Raw genomic sequence first — 17,656 nt, 5'->3', positions numbered from 1 at the left:
AACTTCATTTTGCTATGTTGTGATTTGCTTTCTTCTTTTCCATTGGTGTTCAGGTTTTAGCATGGCATAAGACATTTATTTTTTGGCTGCTGCAGCAGTTCTCAGTCTGATCCATGGAGAAGTAACTTGGTCATGTGCATCATGCTGTGGTCTGTCAGATGTTTTTGTATAGGAACAGTGGCAACAATCTTTCCCTTCTCAGGTTTGTAATTCTTTGCAGGTTTGACTGCCTGCATAATTTAGTAATGGCAAACTGTGTGTGAGAGACAAATTTAGCTAAATGGCGATGTAAAGATGTCAAGCACTAGTCTAGTCTAGTCTGCACTAGTGTAGTGCAGGGGTGGGCAAAATGGCAGATCAAGCTGGGAGCCGAACTCAGTTTCCCGGCAGCCCCTGCCTACATCACTGTCGGTGGTTTCCATGGAGACCCCAGGTTCACACATGGTGTTTGTGTCGTTAGAGTATCCCCAGAGCTGCATGTTCTCTTTAGTTTTATTGACCCCTGCTCAGAGCCAGTTCAAGCTTCTCCATGTTGGTCATTCCAGCTCTGAGTCTGTAGGGAGTTTTGATATTCATCCTACCTCCTCCTGGGTCATCTCTAATCATGACTGCCACATTTTTATTTGTGTGGCTGTTGGTGTTTTAACCGGCGGCTGCACTGTAGGGAAAAAACTTTTCCATGATTTTATTCTATTGGGAGCTACAATGTGGCCATGTAATCGGGTGCCTTTTGTCTTTGTTTTGGATCTTCTGGGTGCATTCTGGTTTGCTTGCTACTTCTCTCCTGATGTCTGGTGCGGCGATTCTAATGAATAAGTGAGACAATTGACATTTGTTAGTTGATGGCATCCAATAACGCTCCTACAACTTTGGTTCAGCACCGTGTCTAGCTTCTTTGCATGTGCTGATCTTTCTCAAACCAGGCACATGTATTCAGCTGCCAAATAACAGAGTAGTTGGTAATGTTGTTGGATTGCCACCCATTTGCAGTTGACGAGCTTTTTCAATACGTTGTTCCAGAAACTAACTGTGCACTTTGTCTTTTCTACATGGGCTTTATACAAAAGTATGCAGTCTAGTGTCACTCCAAAGTAGAAAGGATTTAGGAAGTGGGCAAGAGCTATTCCATTCCAGGTTAGGTTAAGTTGCCTACTGGTATCTCAGGGCATTTTTGCATGTGCTCTGGGGGTGGTGGGGGAGAGTTAATTAGAGTGGCTCTGAGAGCCATTCTAATTAAAGCTCCCAGAGTGTCTCACGTATCAGCATCCCCCTACTTCAAAATGGCAGCAGGGACACTTTACCTAAAGCTTGTCAAATGAGCTTTAGTTAACCCCCCTCCCCCCCTCACCATTTTGAAGTACGGGGACACTGATGCACAAGATGCGGAAGCTAGCTGGATCCTACTTATTATCACGCTCCAGCAGACTCAGCTAATCAAGTCTGCTTCAACACACTGTAATTACAGCACCCAGTCAGAGCAGCCTCCCAGCACATTGGCAGGCACCCTCAGTTCCAAAGGTGGAAAAGACTAGACTGGTTTCCACATCTCTGTGCCCCTGCAAAACCCTGCCTCACCATTCCAATGAACTCCTTTTTATAATGTCCTTTAATAAAGTGTATATAGTTGGTATTAGTTACCATTCATGTTGTATGTAGCTTTATTTTAATAAGATATTTCAGTTTAGAGCTTAATTAAGTGCTTAGATTGCTTAATAACATGTCAGTGGCTTCCATGGGCCTAATCCCTTGATTAAGCCTGCAAAAGCCATTAAAAAAACCAGTTAACTCAGTGGATGCTGAGTGTTGCCATCTCATTGTATGGATAAGTGTTCACCCCAAAGAGACAGCAACTGCAGCTGGATGCAGCATGCCAGCGTTTAATAGCTAGTATGAATTGCCTATCTCAAGGTTAGTATTCAGTTTCCGTAAATTCTTTTTTTGCAGCAATTTTGCCATTTTTTGCAGAGCCCACCCAAATTCACATTTTCCACAAAAATCTCACCATCACAAATTCAGTAGGTCCCTAACAATAAGACACAAGTGGTCATTGGAAATTTTAACAGTCACAGTGTCAGCTGGGGATACAATGCAACCAACAAAGATGGGGAATGGATTGAAGCATGGCCAGAGGCACAACATTTGAGCCTCATCCACCATCTGTCTGGCTTGGTCTGGGCAGGTCATGTATCAGAATCAGGACAGTGGAGGCCCAGTAACATAACAGGGGTCCTAGGAGACTGGGAATGGTGACCAAGATGTTAGAGCTTGTGCCTTTAAGTCCACCCATTCTCCTGACCTCAGTTTCAAACCAGTAACCACAAGAAAGATGAAGGATGGAACATCCCATGCTCTGTTGTTTTGTCCATGAGGGCAGAGGAAATGGTTATGGTTACCCCAGTTGAAAAGGGACTTATTGCAGTCTGGCTGAATCTGCTGCAACTGTTTGCAACTTCCTTGAACCTGTTTGTGAAGCACCTACGGATGCACGACAAGGTGCAATTGTCTCTGCCAACTGCTTCATCACATTGGCAACTCATGTTCATTCTGGAGTCAGCAGTGATTCCAAGATCTTTTTCTGCCTCAGTGGAGTTCAGAAGGTTGACCTCTATCAGTCCTCCTCCATTATCTCTTCCCTCCCCCCTCCAAGCTGGAGAAAGATAGGCTTTTCATTCTCTCCTCATACAGGAGCCCTTCTATAGTTTTGGTCGCCCTTCTCTGTACATAAGATGCTGGGTCATAGATTGGGAGGGGTGGGGGGAAGATTTGTTGACTACTGGCTGGATCATAGCTGTCTGGGGTATGTGGGAGGCACCCTGAATCAAGGAAGTGCTGGCAGCTTGAGGGAATCCCAGGGCTTCTCTGCTGTTTGGTTCCCCTGGAAGGGCAGGGCTCAGAGTCGCAGGGGACAGCATAGGTGTCATCAGGCCATCTGAGTCTGCTAATTACATATATATAAATACTTCCCTAATGATAATATTTCTCTGGAAGTGATTACCATGGTTGTCACCGAGATGATATGTGCAATGGTGAACAGAGGAAGATGCTCTTCAGAAAATGTATCTATTTAAATGCATTTGGTAGCCGTGTTGGTCTGAGACAAAAAGAAATGCAAAACTCTAAAACTCTTGGTTCAGAGATGTTACCTTTTACTAGGCCAACTAAAAAAAAATTGCAATGTAGCCCACAGAGGGGAAAAGGTTTTGAGGCATCCTGGGCAGGGCACATACTGGGAACACTTTGTCTTCCAAGGCAGGGGGTCTGTCGCAGTGCCTGCCTCTGCAGAAACACAGATCCCTTGGGTTAAACACCCTGACTGCTTCTGTACAGGAAGAACAGGGCTGCATTGCTCCTCCCGCCTGCCTGCCAGGGTGGAAATACCTATTGCTACTACATGGACAAAAGCTGCAACGTTTGGAAGTGTTTGGAGCTACCTGGGGTTTAGGGTCACAGACGTTGCCGATGAGGAACAATCTGCTCCTTCACCTGGGGGCCAAGCGGGATTAATTCGCTTGGGAGGTTTCCCTCTGACAACAAACATTGTAAACTTCCCAAGCGATGAGCTTCACTCTCTGGCTCTGCAGAGAATGGAGAGAGCATCCACACTGACATTCAGGGTCAATGCTGAGGGTTGTCCACAGCCAGGAGAACAAACGGCCCCAGGAGCCAGGCCCTGCCTGTCTACATCTTACCTGATGGCTGCTGAACATTGTTAGGCTCTGCGCAACAGGGAAGTTTTTGGGAATCAGTCTGCACACTCAGCTGTCCTGCTGTGCTTGGGCAGTTGAGACAGGAAGTGCAGGACAGGCAGGGAATTGTGGGGTTGCTGCTGGTTTGCAGCCTCCAGTGCTAGGGTGAGCTCTGAACCCACCATGTGGACAGCTGGGCTAGGAAGGCAGTCTTGGGCCCTGATGCACACAGCTTCTGTGCAGTTTTCCAGGTACGTGCTTGAGAGGGTAGCTCAGGATAACCTGACATGGTTCTCTGCTGTATTCATTCAAAAAAAAGATGTGGAGAAGCTTGAGAGAGTCCAGAGAAGAGCCACGCGCATGATCAGAGGTCAGGGAAGCAGACCCTACGATGACAGGCTGAGAGCCCTGGGGCTCTTTAGCCTGGAAAAGCGCAGGCTCAGGGGTGATCTGATGGCCACCTACAAATTTATCAGGGGTGACCACCAGTATCTGGGGGAACGTTTGTTCACCAGAGCGCCCCAAGGGATGACGAGGTTGAATGGTCACAAACTACTACAAGACCGTTTCAGGCTGGACATAAGGAAGAATTTCTTTACTGTCCGAGCCCCCAAGGTCTGGAACAGCTTGCCGCCGGAGGTTGTTCAAGCGCCTTCATTGAACACCTTCAAGATGAAACTGGATGCTTATCTTGCTGGGATCCTATGACCCCAGCTGACTTCCTGCCCTTTGGGCAAGGGGCTAGACTCGATGATCTTCCGAGGTCCCTTCCAGCCCTAATGTCTATGAAATCTATGAAATCTGTGTTCCTGTTCTGCTTCCTGATTTCAGCTGCCTACTCCTGGTCACAGCCCAGCACTCACTACAGTCCCCCACTGAGGTTCCCATTACATACACACAGGCCTCTACCATGTGTAGCCAGTTCATCACATCTTAAATTATGACCTGGCCACACATTCAATCAGTGAATGGCATGGTAAAAGGAGGAATAAGCTACAAAGTGATTCCACAAAAAATATGTACTAACTTTGTGGCTGGTTCCTGTCACAATTCATTGAATATGTGGCCAGGGGCACCCCTGGGGCTGGGAGCCCTGTCATCTGACCAGGGCTCTCAACTGGGGAGGGAGGATGTACAATCCGCCCCTGAGCCTAGGAGCCGGCAGGTGACAGACCCCCAGTCATGGGGGCAAACTGTGGTAGCTGACAGGACTTCCAGCTGCGGGGACATACAGTGCAATAAGGTACGACAGGATCTGATGTGCAGTCCCACAGTCGGGCTTCCTGCCATGCACATGTGGACTCAAGATGTGCAGATAAAGGCACAATGGGATCTGATACGCAATCTACAATCACATGTGGTATGGCAGGAAGTGTGATTGTGGATTCCATATCAGATCCCATTGTGCCTTTACTTGCACATTTGGAGAGACCCACAGACTCAGGTGTTCTGCATGTCACTTCCCTTGTCTTTTTACTGGGCTGTCTACGCTGACACCGTTTGCTGCAACCCAGGGTGTCTTTCTCTGCTGCAGACCATTTTCTGTTGCCTGCCCTGATTCCATGTTTTGGATGTTCGTGCGAGAGAGAGGGTGTAGGGCATTGGTCTGAAATGAGCAAAGGCTCAAAAGGGGGAAGCTGAGTCAGGTGTGCAGTGATGAAGATGAGGGTGTATGTACCAGAGGACCTGGGAAATTCAGGAAGTGCTGTGCCTGGTTCTGCTTTTCAGAATCAAAAGCTGGCAGCCCCTGATGACTGGAGTATGCTACGTGCCAGAACGGCTATTTCAGCATGTTGAAAGTCCATGTGATTACATTGCTTTTAGGAGACTGGGGAAAATGCTTTTGTTTTCCCAGGGGCCAATGTTGGTTTCCCAGAGTACCTCCTTGAGCCAACACTAAGAAGGAGCTCCACTCCTCACCTCTGAACTTCCTTTGCTTTGTGGGCCTTTGTGTCTCGCCTCTGCTGTTATTTTCAGAATGGGCTCTGAGAAGTACCGAGGCTTCTGCAGCTGTGTGAGAGGAGACCCTGTGGGATTCGAAAGCGTTTAATTGAGTGAGATCTGTGCAGTGCTGATGCTGAGGCAGCTCATTAAATGATTTGTTTCCGTTTCTCCCTTTGGCCTGCTTTGGAGAATGTCTGGAAGAGCTGGTTTCTGACTGCAGCAGGGAGAGAAGTCTCCTGGGGAAATTGTCTCCTTCCCAAACCTCTCCTTATGTCCCTCTGGGTTCAAGTATGTCCGATGCTGTTGGCCCAGACCCCCTTCAAGTAGAGAATCAGTCCAAATACATGCTCCAAATCAAAATAGGGACTGTGGAAGGGGCATCTGGGGTGCATAGGTCTGAGCCCCTTGATAAAGCACTGATGCTCCCAACCGTGTGTTTCCTTGTAGGTAGCTCAGATTGTCAAGCATGAGATGGAGAACGCCATGAAGCTTTCAGTGAAACTGAACGTTAAAGTGAGGATTGGGCCCAGCTGGGGAGGCCTTCAGGACCTGGAGCTGTAGGTGCGAAATGAACACCCAGCTTGCAACAGCACTGCAGCCCCACAGACTCGGCAGGCCAAATGCAGCTTGACCTTGGGCAAGGACTGAATTTGAAGCATGCTTACTGCTGGATTCAGCTGCTGGAGAAACTGGAGTTAGGGAGCCCTCTTATGTATTCACACAGGCGAAACTTTGAGAGAGGGCACTCAGTGCAGCGAGGAACATTTCAAGGTATATAAATATTAATTGCTGTAAGTGTAAAATTGAATGGAATTCATGTTAAAATATGTTCACTGATATAATTTATAAAAAACAATGAATTTACTGCATCCAAATCCAGATGAACTTTTTTTAACAAAACAAAGCACGAGCATCACTCAGGGAGAGGCTGTGTGGAATTGCACACAGGGCAAAAAAATAGCATGTCATTGTGTTTGTATATAGGAGCAGATTTACTGCTTAGCCAGTGTGCTGGGCCCTGCTGGGGTCTTTTTACAATGCAAATTGAAGCTATTAAAGTGTGCAACAGTTTTACAAATGTCTGTGTAATAGGCTGAATGGTTTCCCATGTGATGCGTGTCAGCTGGAAGAGAGAGCTCTCCTTACTAGAGGGGACATTGGCCTGCGAAGGGTTTAATATCTGATACAAGGGTCTGGGGATAGCAGCAGTTCTCTGTTCCCTGCTGTCTCGATCAGGATCATCTTAAAATTGACCCTTAGGATTATATTGTTTGGGTTCTAACTGCAAAACGCCTTTAAAAATGAAGGCCTGGACTAGGACCGATTTAAAAAAAAAAACAAAACAAAAAACAAAAAAACCCCAAAACCCAAACCCTATCTCCCTGGTTAAAATCCAGAGCTGAAAGGCCAGAACAAACAGCTTCTTCAGCGTCTGCATTTTCTGGTCCCATCTGCTGCTGATGTTTCATGTAACCAGTGGGGGCTTCATGTTCTTAATTATTCTTCTTTCAGATACCGGCTTTTCTTGTGCTTTAGTGCGGTTGCTGCTGGTCAGTCTGGGCTGAAAGTTGCTCTGTTTTCCTCCCTTTCAGTCTGGTTGTGCTCTTGTTTCAGTGCCTCTTACTTGACCATCATACAAAGGTAGAACATTGTGTTTTTTGAGGAACATAGGAAGTGCAGCCTGGCACAGGCCTGAACATCCATCCAAGCTGCGTCCTCTAACAGCCACCCTTGCTAGATACTTCAGAAAGAAACCAAAAAAACTCCATAGCAGGCAGACTTGGCTTCATCACATTCAGGTCACGTCCTCACCCCTAATACATAGAGACTTGGTGTAAGACCAAAGGTTTAACTCACTTTTGAGATTATTAGCATTAAATTGGCATATTGATTTTTCAGGTGAAAGGTCCAGTCCTGAATTTTCCACCTTTTCATTGACGGTCCCCTTGTGTATCACATGACAGGCAGAACAGAGGCTCCTGATCTGCTCTATCTGCTCTGTTAACTTCTAATCTCCTCTCCCCTCATTCATCTCCCTTCCCAGGTGAAATATCCCCAGCCTTTTCACTTTCATCCTGACAATGTTTTGAAGCGTCTTATTGTTTTCTGCCCTCATTCTCAAACTTCCTTCCTACCCTTTGTCAGAAGGGCCTGTCTGATGCTGTCTTTGTAGGCTGCACTGAGATGGAGTGCGCTGCAGTTGGTGCCTTTTGAGAGAGGCCTGGCAGCGTGCAACGGCTTGTTAGTCAAAATGATGCTTTCCCTGTGGCCGTTACCTTGCTGATGGGGTCACATGAACTGAATCTTCATGAATGTGATGAGTTAAAAACAGTGTGAATGCAGTCAGTATGCTGTAGGGTCAGGTCACTGGGCATTTGTCTTCCATACCTTTTTGATGTGTTGGGAGCAAGACAAGATTCAAAACTCTAAGTAACAGTCACCTTTGTTCCATGTCCCAGCTTAGACCTGACCAGTCATGAAAGACACAGGCCACCATCACGCTTCTACTCCTTTGCTCAGGTCCTCACCTCACAGTCTGTGCTGCATCACGGTTCCCTCTGTGTTATTTTATGCTGTGCCTGTCACTGTGGTATTTGACACCGCTTGTACACTTCAGTATGTACGTCTGCCAGTGGAGCGGTGTTAATTTTCTCTGCTCTGAGCTTTTGAAACTCCTTAGTATTAAGAGATTAGAGCTTTGGGGGTGTGAAGAGACCCTGAACACAGGAGCCAGTCTGCATTTGCTACTGAGTCATCCCAGCCTAACAAGGTCCTTGTGCCTGAGTCTCCTGCAGGGACACACCTGTGCTGGTGTCAGGCCTCTGCAGGGTTACTGTAATTAGTTACTTGCTCTCTGATATATTTTTGTATTTTCCTCCTGAGTTCTGTTTTTAGAAATGGTGAGAGGCTGGATCTCCAGCTTGTTCTCTGCAAGGCCTGCTTGTGGGGAATGCTAATGAATAAAATGATTGACAAGGAGCTAAACTTATTGTGATAAACAAACTCAGTGGATTCATTATCATTAAGCAATAATTTAGAGCAAATGAGAAGATGAAGGTGGCCGCTGCTCTGCGAGCAAGGGGGCTGCTGCATTTGAGTCATCAGATTTGCATCGGCACTGGTTGTGAGCCATCGCCTGGCTGATGCTATTTTTGCTCCTTAACTCGGATTAGGTTTTCTTTAACCGTTAACAAGACCAAGCAGGGAATCGGGCAGTGCTGGGAGGCAGGGGAGGTGGGCATCGCTTTGGCTGCTTGCTGGAGCAGGTTTTGGGTGAAGAGAAGAATCCTTTAGAGACAAGAAAAGGAACTTGATGAAGAGAGGAGTAGTGTATGGTGCTGGTCTGCCTCTCTGGACTGGGAATCTCCTGCCCTTCTAGACAGTCTGTTTCAGGAGGTGGGCCTGAATCTGTAGTTGTTTGTTCTTCACTGTAAATTAGCTGGTAGGTCTCCCAGGGGAGAGCTGCCTGGGGGTGGGAGCAGGGGGGAGTGATTCTGTTCCCCACTGCTATGGTGGAGCCAAGCAGCTGTTTAGCTGGCAGTTGGTTTTGCTGCTTTTGGTTCCTGGTACCTGGCAGCCAGTGACTGGGTTCCCACCGCACAGGCTGATGAGACGCCTCCCTCCATACCTGCCAGCAGGAGGCCTCTGCACCACTCTGGAGTTTTGTTGTCTTTTCCCCCGTTTTTGTCTCTCTCATCTGACAGCATTGCATGCCACAGCTCCAGCTGGTGGGTTCCCTCCTCCTTGGCTGTACAGAAGCAAACAGTGAGTGAATGAGAAGAGAAAGAAAGGGGGTCTCGGGGTTGTGCCTTGTTGCAGCAGCGCCTTTGCTCACTGTGCTCCAGCAGTCACAGAGTTGCCCTAGCAGCCAGTTCTTGTCTGGGGAGGAGATAAGCAGCTAACGGTGGCCAAAGAACAGGTAAGGGACTATTTAGAAAAACTGGATGTGCACTAGTTCATGGGGCCAAACAGGATGCCCCTGAGGGTGCTGAGGGAGTTGATCAGTGCGATTGCAGAGCCGTTGGCCATTATCTTTGAAAACTCATGGTGACTGGGGAGATCCCGGATGATTGGAAACGGGCAAATATAGTGGCCATCTTTAAGAAATGGAAGAAGGTGGATCCAGGGAACTATAGACCAATCAACCTCACCTCAGTCCCTGGAAAAATCATGGAGCAGATCCTCAAGGAGTCCATTTCTAAGCCAGGTGCAGTAGTCTGGGAGATAATCTTCTCTGTGAAGACTGGGGTGAAAAAGGCATTGAGCACTTCAGCCTTTCCTACATCCTCAGTCACTAGGTTGCCTCCCCCATTCAGTAAGGGACCCACGCTTTCCCTAATCGTCCTCTTGTTGCTGACATACTTGTAGAAACCCTTCTTGTTACCCTTCATGTTCCTTGCTAGCTGCAACTCCAGTTCTACTTTGGCCTTCCTAATTTCATCCCTGCATGCCCAAGCAATGTTCTTATACTCCTGCCTAGTTGTTTGTCCAAGTTTCCACTTACTATACACTTCCTTTTTGTGATTTAATTTACTGAAGAGTTCCCTGCTAAGCCAAGCTGGTCTTCTGCCATACTTGTTGGTCTTCCTGTACATCGGGATGGTTTGTTCCTGCACTCTCAGTGAGGCTTCTTTAAAGCACAGCCAGCTCTCCTGGACTCCTCTCCCCCTCAGACTGGCTTCCCTGGAGATCCTGCCCATGAGTTCCCTGAGCGAGTCAAAGTCTGCTTTTCTGAAGTCCAAGGTCCTTACTCTGCTGATCTATAGCAGACCCCAGCTACGACATCACTCTTGTTGCTCTCCCCTCTGCCTAACCCAGAGGCTCAACAGGCCTGTCTCCAGCTTCATACTGGAGCTCTATGGATAAATGTAAGGGTTGCATGGGAGCTGCAGTCATATTTTCTCTAGACCAGGGGTGTCAGAGATGCAGTCCTGCTGCTCATTTGGTTTTATATAAGGCGTTGTCTGCTGAACAAAACAGACAAAGATGTGAGGGAGGGGGCAGCAACTCCACTGAACATCAGCCGGTCCTTGGCAGCAGTTTCCCCATGGGGACTAGAATCTAAATCTAATGAAGGAGTTGTCACATTCAGAGGGGAACTGCTTCAGCACTACTTAGCACAAAATATGAGGAGTCGTATGAAACAGTTATCAGGAAGCATCTGACACATGGTAAATCCACTACTGGTTTGAACTTGGTATATACATATGTCAGTCTGCTTTCAGCCCTAATGTTTGTATTTCACATATCCTAGTGCTTTACACGCTGATGGTAGACTGTACAAGCAAATGGTGTCACCATGGTGTACTCATTAATAGCCTATGGCTGGGATTTTCAGTGAACCCAACTAATTTAGGAGCACAAGTGGCACTGCATGTGTGAGGCAGCCAGACCTGCACTCTACCTCACTACTCTCCCAGCATGTGCCAGGAATATCTGAGCAATTGGAGCACAGAGGTAACAGCTGAGAATGCGAAGATGGCACTGCTGGTCCTGATCTTGCAAAGCAGCTGAAGATGGACCAAAGCTGTAACTGTCAGCTGTACTGCTGCTTGTAAGCCATGTAGCAACATCCACTATTAACTGTTATCGAAGCCAAACGCCTTGGAAATGTCTGGAAAAAAAAAAGTGAATTACACAGCTTAATATCAATTCTTGCCTTTATTTTCTTTCCACCCATTTTTTTTTTCACTGGGGACTCAGAACAGCTTCAGTCAAAGGTACCTTTGTGAGGCTGATCTCGGATACCTGTTGAACAGCAAATGGTTAGCACAGCAGGAGAGTGGGGTTTCCCCCAGGATTTTAGCCTTCATTTTGAAATACAGGAGAGGACTCGTTAACAAAAACCACACACAGTTTGTCCACGTTTCCTTGACACTGAGCCAGAATACTGGACATCATTAAAAAGGTACAATATTTGGATTTGTCAATTAATCACATAACAGAAAACACATGAATGAAAACACTCTTTTACAGGACTATTGCTCTTACACCTAGATGAAGTGTTGACTACAAATGGAAACATGTAGCTCATTAATGAGAGAGAGTGTGTTCTTACTGAGACCGTACCAAGGAAAAACAATCAAGACCTGAAATATACTGTGCTTGAATTCACCTTTAGGTTTTGAAATGTGACGTGGGAGACCCAGGGTGCAGTTACAGGATGCTCATTTGCCTGTGACAAAATATACATAATTTATACACGGAATAGTCCTGAGGTTGAATGCAGCTCTTACACAAGCTGCAGTGTTTTTTCACTTGTTAAATTGTGTACTGAAAAATAATTTTCTCTCTATATTCATTATAGTGCACATAAGGGACTGGGTGTGAGATGGCCTCTGAAAAAGGAACATATAAAATCTTTTACAGCAGATATTTGGGTGTTAACTTCATACAGTATGTGTAATAAACAGAGTATCATTGTTTCAGTGTTAGACCATTACCTATAGTCTTGTCAGACAGAGTCTGATTTATATTCAGGAGTGTGGTCGGACCGTGTTGACTCGAGTACAAATAGATAAGAACATAAAAAAAAAAAAAAGAAGTCTCATTAGAAAACTAGTGTAATTATACAAACTAAAGCCTGGACTGCCTGCTGAATTTCCTTTGGATTTTTTGTTAAAATTCAGGATTGAAGTTTTGTATTGTTCTACCTCTAGGAGTTGAATCTAGAACCATTCTTAAGATGGTGAAGACTTGCTTATTGTCAAAGCATGTCAGGAGTCTGAATACATTTTCTCTACATAGTCTGCCTACCGGCAGTGTGTGTAAGAAATAAATGTGCGTCTTGTATGCTCTCTGGCAGGGTTCCATAGATTGAGTTGTCTGGCGTGGGTATGAGAACTTTTTATGTATTTTGAGAGCAAAAAATGCCACTATCTGAAGACGAAAGCAATTTTAATCGCACAAATTTATATTAAAAACCTCTTGAATTGGCCAATGGTGTGCTCGTTAATTAGTTTGCAAATTTGAGCTGTGAATTAGGTGCTGAAGGTGCCTTAGTGTTGGATTTTGCATGAGCTGGTGCTGTTTTAGTGGAAAAGGTGAAAAGCACATGTGATTTCAACATCCTTCCTTAAGAGCTTGCTGTCCTGATTTTCCTTTCGGCAAGAAAACCATCTGCTCTGCTTGTCACTTTTTTGAATGCTTATTTTTATTACTTTCAATATTAACAAAGAGCCTTTAATAATGTTTAGGGCAGGCCTTTTAAAAATCCCACACTCCCCCTCATTTCACAAGAAATAAACCAGCCAGGACTTCTCCTTCTTTCATGGCATTTTTTTTTTAGGTGAAGGCTTTTCTCACATACATGGTAAACCTCGATAGAAAGCATTTAACAGTGTGCACTAACAAACTTGTACAACATATACATTACATATATATATTTATATATATAGAACATTCTATATACAAACATATACAACTTTTTAGATCTCTACAGACTATGAGAAAATTTATAGTTATAGTCACAAGTGCTGAACATAACAGAAGGAGTCATTTGTAACTGTCTGGAAAGATGTAAAGTATGCAAGAGAGGAAAGCAAGATGCACCTGTAACCTCATGGAGGGCATTTTAGAGAAAAAGATGCTCAAACAAAACAGGCAAAAACATTCGGGCTGGAGGAAGATGCTAAATTCTTGTTGATTTTCTGTCAAGAGGAGATGCAAACTGTGAGCTACTGCGTGGCCTCCCCCCTCCCTGTGCAGCACGGCGTAAGCTAGAGTAAGTCATGTGTGGCGTAATGACTTGTTGAAGATGCGGTTCCCTCTAGGCGCACTGTAGCAGTTAATTATTAAATTGTTCTTGGGTTGGTGCAACTGATGCAGGAGTGAGCAAGCAAGGACAGAACACTATCACTGCCTCGCAGAGAAACAAGCTGAGAAGTTACCTAGAACTACTTGTCAGCCCAGTCACTTACCATCATTTGAGTATTAACTGCTACCCAGCTGAGTGGGTCTCCCACTCCTCTGCCAGGTCTCTGGTTGCTGCAGCACTCCAGTCGAGATGGTGAGCCTGGCACCAAACCCGGACCAGAGCTGTCCTCTTTATACTAGGACACCAGGGGTAAGGTACAGCTCGGAGCCTGGTAGAAGGACTTTCCTCAGTCTGTATGGCTGTGCTCCTGTCCTGTCCCTGGGAAGGGATAAAAGCTGTCTCCAGTCCTGCAGTGTGGTTAGGAAGAATGGGCTTTACCAGGGGTGGGTTTGGGAGGTGGACGCGTCCACTGCGGGAAGTGGGCTTTTGCTGCTAGGAGTATTAGTGCTTTGGTGGCTCAGCCTGGAGCAAATGCACCACTCACGGTGGAGGTGGCCACACCATCAGGCTGCTGATGTTGCTGCACTTCATAGCAGGGTAGTTGTGGGATGTAGGTGCCAAGGAGCAGCTGGTTTCCCCCCAGCAAGTGAGGGCCAGGGAGACCATTTCCCACCCAGTCCATGAGCCTTGCCCCTGCAAGCCTGGTGGTCTGCCATGTGCTGGGCCACTAAGTTATTAAGCTCTGAGCACTGGAGCTAAGCAAAGCCCAGGCCTGTGTCCGTGATGTCTTCAGTGCTCACTCTGACTGCTATTGTTTTGCTCGCCCAAGTCAGCTGTAACTTGGCTCGGCCTTGCTCTTCTAAGCTGTGAAGAGACTTACCAAGGCCGCAGGGTGCTGAATTCCTATCCAGGTGTAACAGGAATCTGAGCTGAGCAGCCTCTCAGACCTAGGCTGTTTCCTTCAATCCTGCAGCCTGTGCAAGAGTGAGCCCTGCGTTCGGGAGCCCAGTTAAATACCGCAAAGGGCAATTTTCTCTTGTGAGCAGCAAAGAGCTGAGTAGGAACAGAGGGTCTGAGAGCAAGCATGGGAGCCTGAGTGGTGCTTTCCATGGAGAGGCAGGATCTAGGACAGTGTCCTGAGGCCACCAGTGCCCCGTCCACTATATAGACCTGTATGAAGGAAAGCATTGACTAGGCCTGAGCCAGCCTCTGCATCAAAATTTTACAGCTGCACCTACCTGGGGGGCACCAGCTATTGCCCATCATTCAGGGAGAGTGAATGTAGGTATCTCTCCCACACTCCCTCCCTACTCATTGTGCACGTGCCTGAAAACAGGACTTGGGTACCTCATTTCTAAGCTGACTGTAAGCTCCACAGTTGACTCCCCCTGTGACTGTTGTGGACATGTTGATGGTGCAAAGGGTTTTAACAGAGCAGGAGCGAGAGGAGTCAAAGAGTAGGTGTTCTGTTCATGCACCAATGATAAAATGCTACAAGAGAGACGCAGGTCAGATGTGCACAATAAGGGGAAGGAAGAGCCCCCAGTGGAGTCAGGGAGTCGCTCACTGCAGTGACACCTGCTTGCCTTTCCCCATCTAAACAAGAGGCCAAGTTCCCCACTGTCTTGCTGGCTGTGCTGGTGAGGGGCCCTGCTGCTGACTCAGGCTCCTCAGTGCTGTGCTCCCCATGGCAGGGTTTGGAGTGGTGCAGAGCCAGACAAGCCAGGGGAAGAAGTGGTCTGTGCACAATTCAGTCTGCAGGGCTTTGCAGATGCCTCTTAGCTGCTTTGTTCTGTATCCAGCTGGCTTTAAATTGGGTTACCCGGCAATTTCCTAAGCATTATCTGAGTATAGCTTAACTTCCCTGCAAGCTGCTGAGCGGCTGCAGTCTATTGGATGTGACAGGACTCAGCAGCTTGCAGCACTGCACCCTCTAGTTCCTCCAGCCGGAGCAGAAATTACTTCCTAATAGTCTCTTCTGCGTCTCAGCCTGACTAACAAGGCAACCAAGTGATTCAGAATCTCCTAGGGTGAGAACTGCCACAGACCCCTGCAGGACAACTGCGATACATCCAGCCAGCAAGGGACATGGCCAGCCAGCAAGAACCCTGCCTCTGCACAATGGCAATGCCTGTACCCTCCAGGCTGCAAAAAAGCTGTGAACTCAAGCTCAGGTGACATCCCAAGTGGGGCCTTTCTAGACACCGAACAAAGCAATGTGTTAGCCGTAGGGTTTTGACGCTAGTTTATTCTTCTGCTAGGAATTAAACAGCGCTGCTGGCTGCACGCTAAGGTTTGCCAAGGGAAAAAAATAGCAGCAAATGAGAAAATGAAGCTCACCTCGTGTTTCTATTGAGAGCAGCAGCGGCCATGCTCCAAGTGTACCGGCTTTTTGAACTGTGGTTTTTAAAAATAAAGATTTTTGCTGTTTTAAGTATTTTTTTGCTCAGAATAGAAATAAATCCCATTTTTTCTTAGGTCACAACATGCTTTCTTTTTCTGTTTTGTTTTTTTTCTTTTAGGATGTCAATTCGTCATGCAAATTTTTATTTGTTTTTATAAGTGCATTAACATTCTAGTTTGTACAAGATATTTTTAACCAGAGATTCTCCCCACAGTTCGTAGCTAGAGTTTCTGAAAAACTACATGCCAAAGTGACTGTTGAGTTCCTTCTGGAAAAATACTACCTACATGTGTTTGGACTAAATACCATTCCAGGCTCCATCTTGCAGATGGTGAAACTTCTCCACGACCCCCAGGGGTGGTGAATCCGATGAGTAACAGGAAAACGTTTTCTAGGAGAAAGTTTTACTTCTGTCCAATGACTGGCATTGTTGGGAGTAAGCTCTGTATCCCCGAACAGTGTTCTTACCCAGGCCAGGTGCAGCTTCATGGCAAATCTAAAACTGGTACCATTTCTTGTCCTTGTATTTCAGCATCAGCTACAGAGATGGGATATAAGCAAAATGACAGTGAGCTGTGAGCACTTGCTCTGCAGGTGATCCGGTTTGTACCAAGTTATTCTGTGCTATACCTCCACCACTGTAGTGGAGCTCTACCACTCCAGAGTGAGGTTGGTTAATTGCCGCAGCTTTCATAATGTGATTGCCACTGCAAAAGCACCACAACAGCATACTTTTCTGCTGTGAAATACTTACCTTGCACCCAAAGGCTGCTTTAACTTTCTGTTACGCCTCGGCAAAGAATGTCACTTACCCATCATTTTTCACTGGGGAGATGCTTCTTGGGAATTTCTCTTACAGATCTGTGCTTTCTACATCAGACTAAATAGGAACTGCTAGAGACTTGCTGTTTGCTACTCCCTGGCACTGGTATACACTCGATGTGTCCTATCATCTGCCAGTACGAGCTCTCTTTCTTTCTCTCTCTATTTTACAGTGATTATCCTGTCAGAGCACTTTTCCCTCGCAATGAACAGCCAATGACAACAGCCAATAGGAATAAAACAAAAGCTCTTTCCTGGTGGGGGTCAGCTAGCTGGACCAATGGCTGGAAAGCCAGAATTACAGGTAACTATGCCTTAATGATCTTTTACCTAAGGCAAATTGTTTCTGCTGACTCCTAACCCTAGGCAAGACTGGATGTTGGCACTCTACTGTTTTACATGGTTGCATGCTAACCTGGCCTGCCTGGTGCAAACCAGTTTAGCATGACCATGCTCTAGCAGGTCCCTTTGCCTGCTTATTTGCCCCAGGCTCCTTCCCTGCATGCTGGCCTACATTTTTGCTTCCACCCTAGCTTCCCCTCTTCTGGTGGAGGAGATCGTCTACCACACATGGCCTCTTTGACATATGTGTTTAGGATTGATAGTAACTTTGGCTCTTAAGCTTCCCATAACTGAGCATTTGGCAGTAGAGAGAATCTAAACAAGGCCCTCAGAGACAGTAATGAAATGGCCCTCCTCTTCCATTGCTCCTATTAGACACAAGGCTCAAGAGCTGTCCACTGGAGAGGTGCTGGGTTTCCTATGTTGGCAGGAGGCACACAGTGAGGGGTCAGTGAATAGCAGGAACAGCCATCTTAATGGTAGGCACTTTGTGCCCTCACCTTCACTGAGAAAATAAGACCCAGAAGCAGTTCTGAAGGAACTTATGAAGAAAACTTCCCAAGTGTGGAGTGAACATAAGCAGAGCAGAAACACCTGCTTGAATTTGCAGAGCCTGACCTCACCCTGAGGTAGGCAGTGCCCCAGGCTGAGTGCTAACTGCTTAGAAAAGACCGAGAGAGAGGAGAGACAGTGTCTAAGACA

The 17,656-nt window shown here is 46.5% G+C and overlaps 2 protein-coding genes across 8 annotated transcripts in view; one reads left to right on the top strand and one right to left on the bottom strand.

Annotated features, from left to right (window-relative positions):
* Positions 1–12,566, top strand: part of POLQ (DNA polymerase theta) — a 95,524-nt gene extending 82,958 nt beyond the window's left edge. For all 4 annotated transcript variants that reach the window (XM_019476340.2, XM_014603882.3, XM_019476341.2 and 1 more), the window contains one exon: positions 6,078–12,566. In XM_019476340.2, coding sequence (XP_019331885.2) covers positions 6,078–6,191 — 114 coding nt within the window. In that variant the 3' untranslated portion in view covers positions 6,192–12,566. The remainder of the gene's footprint in view (positions 1–6,077) is intronic.
* Positions 11,273–17,656, bottom strand: part of STXBP5L (syntaxin binding protein 5L) — a 390,570-nt gene continuing 384,186 nt past the window's right edge. For all 4 annotated transcript variants that reach the window (XM_059720506.1, XM_006263508.4, XM_059720507.1 and 1 more), the window contains one exon: positions 11,273–16,328. In XM_059720506.1, coding sequence (XP_059576489.1) covers positions 16,287–16,328 — 42 coding nt within the window. In that variant the 3' untranslated portion in view covers positions 11,273–16,286. The remainder of the gene's footprint in view (positions 16,329–17,656) is intronic.

The sequence above is a fragment of the Alligator mississippiensis genome, chromosome 1 (genome assembly GCF_030867095.1).
Source record: "Alligator mississippiensis isolate rAllMis1 chromosome 1, rAllMis1, whole genome shotgun sequence".
In the NCBI taxonomy this organism is placed as follows: domain Eukaryota; kingdom Metazoa; phylum Chordata; order Crocodylia; family Alligatoridae; genus Alligator; species Alligator mississippiensis.
This window is presented reverse-complemented; position numbering and strand designations above follow the sequence as displayed.